This window comes from Conger conger, chromosome 18, assembly GCF_963514075.1.
Source record: "Conger conger chromosome 18, fConCon1.1, whole genome shotgun sequence".
NCBI classification, from domain to species: Eukaryota; Metazoa; Chordata; class Actinopteri; order Anguilliformes; family Congridae; genus Conger; species Conger conger.
The window spans coordinates 25,088,323-25,093,559 of NC_083777.1; the positions used below are offsets into that span (position 1 = coordinate 25,088,323).

Genomic DNA, 5,237 nt, shown 5'->3' on the forward strand with positions numbered 1-5,237 from the left:
ATGGCCTGTGCATCCATCGGGTTATATATCCACTTATAAAAACGTATAATAGGATTAAGAATTTTTGTATAAAAGTAGAATGAAAACATTTGTATTTTTTTAAAGGATGAGGGTGTTATCAGGCTTGTGCTGTTATATATGGCCCTATTCTGCAAAGCGGGGGGTGTGGCAGAGGAGAGACAGGGGATATTTTAAACAGAAAATCTTCACATTAATGTACAAATTGATAAGATCTGGGATTTTTTTTTTTCTTTAGAAATATACTTCTTAAAATTCGGTCAGTGTGTATACAGTTTTATCGATAAATGTTTTCACATGCTTGGTTGTTCTTTCTTTTCCATGTGAAGGATTTTGGTTCACTTTTGATAGCTGGAGAGGTAGGTGAGAGGATTTGGCTCTCTCTGTCGCTCCTATGGGGAGGGAGTGGTCTCAATCCCAGCGGTGGGGACCCACTCAGCTCCCCTGCGCCTCCCCGCCTGCCCCATCCTCCACCTTGCCCTTGCGGAGCGACTTGATCATCTCCATGTAGCTGCTGAAGGTCTCCTTCACGCTCTTCTCCAGGAGCCAGCCCTCGCTCACACACTCCGGGTCTTCGGGGTTTGTAATGGTCTCCAGCGCTGTGCTCAGGTACTTCAGCCCCACTGTTACTGCCACCTGGAGGCGGGAGGAGTAAACTGCATTACGGACCACACTGACGATTTTTGACCATTTACCCACATCTTTCTTATTGCAGGTTGCTTGGCGATCCCTCCTTAACAGTGTAGTGACCACTGCAGACTGTAGAGGGCAGCAGATTGACCTTATAGATGGCTCAGCATTTCTAAAATCCTGAAGCTGTGCCCGATCCCACTCTTAGAGCTCAGTGCAGGGCTCAGACTCAGCACTGAGGCCCCAGACTCCGAGGTTTAAGCCCAGTAATGTTAAACAGAAAGGATGCCCAGGAGAAGAACACTAATGCTTGTGGCTCATTAAGAACACCATGCCAGCCCTGCAGAGAGCTGCCTCTGAGGTTAATACTGCCCTGGCCCACAGATATCCAGATAGCATGCAATTCTCAATCCCATCACCCTCTAGTAGGGTGTTGTCACAGGTCACTAAGAAAGCAGCTCCTGTCAGTCATGCTGCAGGAGAGACACTAGGCATCAATCTTGCCCAGTCTGTCTTACAACATGAGGATCTGCTGTGGCTACCTGAGTCAAGCTCACACCTCTGTAGCTCTTGATTGAGCATCAACTAAAGACCCTGAGTTATGTCAATCAAATAAACACTTCATTAGTCCTATCTTTGAAGCTATTCGATGGGTATCCAAGGGTGCCAAGGATCATTGGGATATCATAAAAGGTGAAGAGAGGTAGGCAGGTAGGGTTGCTGTTTCTCTACCAAACCTCATATTTGGTTCTCACCTGCAGGATGGTGAAAAGTAGCACCAGTGCCCCAATGCTGTTCATCATGCCCCCGTAGTAGGACAGCAGGGAGTCGCGGCACCCACGGGTGAAGATGTTGAGCTCCTCGGTGTGGTGGTCATAGTCATAGTGGGCAGAGTTGTTGTTGAGCTGGAACTGGATGCACGGCCGGGGGGAGTTGGGGTTACAGCAGCTGAACGGGACTCCGTCCATCAGGTACTTCCCCTCCACGTTACTCAAGACACGACTGAGGGGCACACAGAAGACAACACGCCCAGATGCTCAGAACACAGAACATGTCTGTAGGGCGCCCAACTCAGGCAACCAATATGTCACACGCATTCAGCCAGGCAAGCGGTCGAAGCAAACAACACGGTCATCTACAAGCAATGCTCAACACGCCATTCGGTCAAAATCCAACGGTGGTTGTTTTGGAAGTGTATACGTAGAGGTAGTGATTATCAGGTTTGAGTTTTTTTTAAGAATAATGTCCTGTCCACCTTGGGGTCCAGTCAGAAGATGACAAACCATTGCAATGGACACAAATGTCAACAAGGCTTAAACATGCTTATGTTGCCCCTGACTGGCAACTCCCCAGAGAGACCATACAATGATGTTTCCATTTTGTCATATAGAAGTGTCTATAACAATGGTATAAGTCTCCCCTAGCAATGTGCCAGCCAGCTGTTCCACCAAGCAACCCTAAGGATCAGTGGTAACCAACCTTGTTCCTGGAGATCTACCATTCTGTAGGTTTTCACTCTAATCCTAACAAAGCACACCACATTCAACATCGAGAGAGCTTGTTGAGCTGCTGTTGAGTAGAGTCAGATATAGAAATTATGGTTGAAATGAAAACCTACAGGATGGTAGATCTCCAGGAACTTGGTTGGTTACCACCGCTCTGTTATCGGTTTTTGGGTTGGGCCTGCTTGGTGGAACAGCTGGCTGGCATGTTGCAAGGGGCGACTTATTTGAGTGACAGGAATGGAGCAGGCAGCGCTAATGCGGTTTTATGGGAATATCCACCTGACAGGATCACTCGTGAGTGAGAGTGACAGGGACACAGATGATTGTCATGATCTTCTGTCTTCTGGAATTATCCATATCCGCCCGGTGAACCCTCCCACCCCCCCGCAACCCCGCCCCTTTTCTTTCACTCCCTCCCTCCTTCCTTCTCCCTCTCGCTTTCCTTCCCCTCGATTTGAACTCCTCCTTTGTACATGCACACACAAAAATACATGTGCACTCACAGACACATACACAATCACAGGCCTGGATTCAATCGACATTTGTCCATAACTCAAAATGAGTTACAAGTGTAATTATATAATTATATAAAGTATAATTTTGGTGATGACCGAATTCGCTAAAACATTTTGTGAGCGGGGGAAGGAAATACAGGCCATACATTGAAATAAGATAGAACAACTTACAGTGTAGAATGTCTTAAGCAGTATAATATGACATTTGCCAAATAACATTAAATACATATATACAAAATGTGACACTTTGTGTCTGTCATAAGATGCATGGTATACACTGTCATTGAGCCATAACGATTGTGTGGTCACAAGGACACGAGCGTTCCAGCTAGCAGTGTCTTCAGTGCCAGTGCCTATTACTGGCAGCTCACTGAGGCCTTGTTATGATTGGTGGAGACAGTAAGCTGTCAAGGACGTGGAAATGAGATCCAGAAGGATTATCCACTAATCAGAACCTGGCTCACGAACCAGATTCTTCTCATAGTTACCATCCAGGCCACTTGCACTGCTACTGTTCTCTCTAAGGCTACTGCTACTGCCCAAGCCCCCTACCCCAATGACACTGCACTGCGCCCAACCCAATTACACCCCCCCTCCCTTCCAGCACTTCCCCGTAACCCAATTACACCACACTGCCCTCCATTCCACGTATCCTACCACAAACTGCTCCAAAAACCAGTCACATATTGTCAATGTAGAGAATGCATCTGAGATTGACTTAAATAAATCCTGTACAAATATCAAAATGTCGGTCAAGATATTCAGACCCAGAAATTAAAGTAAACTCTATGGTTGATAGGTATTCAGAGACTGAGCAAATACAAACATTACAGTTTCCTGTTGTCCCCTGCAAGCGTTATTGTGATCCTAAAGCCCAGTGTTTCCTAACATCAGTCAACCTTCTGATACACCTTATATTCTCTCTCCTTCTAGCCTCCACCATTGACTTGTAACACCACCAGTATCCTTGCAACCATAGGAGTAGAATGGGGGGGGGGGGCATCAGGTTCGATCATCTCCAATTTGAGCCAGATTGCTCCAACACATCCAAGCCATACCGACGTACCTCTGTTTACCACTGCATTATCAATAATTAGCCAACTCAATATTGTGAACAGCTCAGCATACATATGACACAAGCTCTTCATACCATAACACTTTGCATTATATAAACAAATGGCCATCCTCTGTTTCTATTGTAAAATCAAAGGGTTTTGCTACCAAACCTCTACCAAAAGTTCTCAGAGCCACTTTCCCATACTGAGATTTTTTAGGTTTGAGGCTACCTGGATTTTTGAGGTTTAAGGTTACCTGGACACAAATTTGCCCTCGCAGGTTATGCCCGCATTCAGAAGCGACTAAGGAAGGACAGGGAATACTCACTCTTTGACGTCGCTGGAGCTGAAGTCCAGGTAGCGGTTGCTGATCCACTGTATCTCGAACCAGTCCCTGTAGTTGTTGTTCCCGCAGCAGCGGAACTCGATCTGCATCATGTCCAGGGTCTTCTTCATGAAGCAGCGGCCGGGCGTGTCCGTGTCCTTGTAGTACTTCATGCCGTTCTTCAGCCCCTCGGCCAGCGTGGACTGGAGCGACAGCCGCAGGCAGAAGCAGAGGAGCGCCGTGACGAAGAGGAGCACGTTGAAGAGGACGCAGCCGCACAGGAAGTGCTTGATCATGGGCTTCCACTTGCCGAACTTGGTGGCGTCCAGGGAGTCGTGGCAGACCTTCCCGCCGAAGGCGTTGACCCCGCAGGCCAGCAGGCCCACCAGGATCAGCAGGTTGGGGACGAAGTGGCTCTCGTTATTGTCCATCATCTCGCTCCGCTTGCGCAGCTCCACCTTGAAGAAGAGCCCCATGCTGAAGATTAGCACGCCCGCCATCACGGCTACCCAGTACATGAGCCACAGCCCCTGGGCTAGCTTCACTCGCTTCTGCAGGTCGAATTTCACTTTCATGAGCACCATTTTTGCTCCAAATGTCTCCTAACCAAACCACACAAAAAAAAAACTAAACAAAGCCAAGATTTACAGTTCAAAATAAAAATTTTACCAAGAAAACCAAGAGAACCTCAGGCAGAAATTTGTAATCCGTTCCAGAAAGGAGCTGCAGAAGGTACTTTAGTGAGGTTCTTCCTCTTCACACCCATTCTGACCACCCAAATGTCAGGTAAGCCCATAGTGTAGGTGACTGGGGCCTTGGTCACCAAAAATGATAATTTATTTCACATAAATTAGCACAAACAGATGGGATCGCAGGCTACACAACTATTTTCTTCTGGTTCTTTTCCTGCAAAGGGAGGTGGCTTGCTGCCCATCTCAGCGATCAAATTCAAAGTTGCAGTACGTCATCCTAAACCCGCTAATCAGCCTGATCCCATTTGTGGAAAATCCCTGGCTCTAATCTCCTGTCTTACTGTGTAATTGGTTTGATGCTTCAGTGTCAACCTCCCTGTGGTGCACTGGCCAGGTAAAGGGTTCCTGAAGATGGACTTAAGGCCACATTTTCTATTTGCACGTCAAGACAGAGTGATAGGTAAAGAGAGAAGGAAAAATAAATAGAGGGGACCCAT

At 47.0% G+C, this 5,237-nt stretch overlaps 1 protein-coding gene across 1 annotated transcript; it reads right to left on the reverse strand.

Annotated features, from left to right (window-relative positions):
- Positions 1-453: 453 nt before the first annotated feature.
- prph2b (peripherin 2b (retinal degeneration, slow)) lies at positions 454-4,632 on the reverse strand. The gene is made up of 3 exons (XM_061228696.1): positions 4,052-4,632; positions 1,404-1,650; positions 454-654 (listed from the first exon to the last, which is right to left on the reverse strand). The coding sequence occupies exons 1-3, from the start codon at positions 4,630-4,632 to the stop codon at positions 454-456; spliced, it is 1,029 nt and encodes a 342-aa protein (XP_061084680.1).
- Positions 4,633-5,237: the final 605 nt, after the last annotated feature.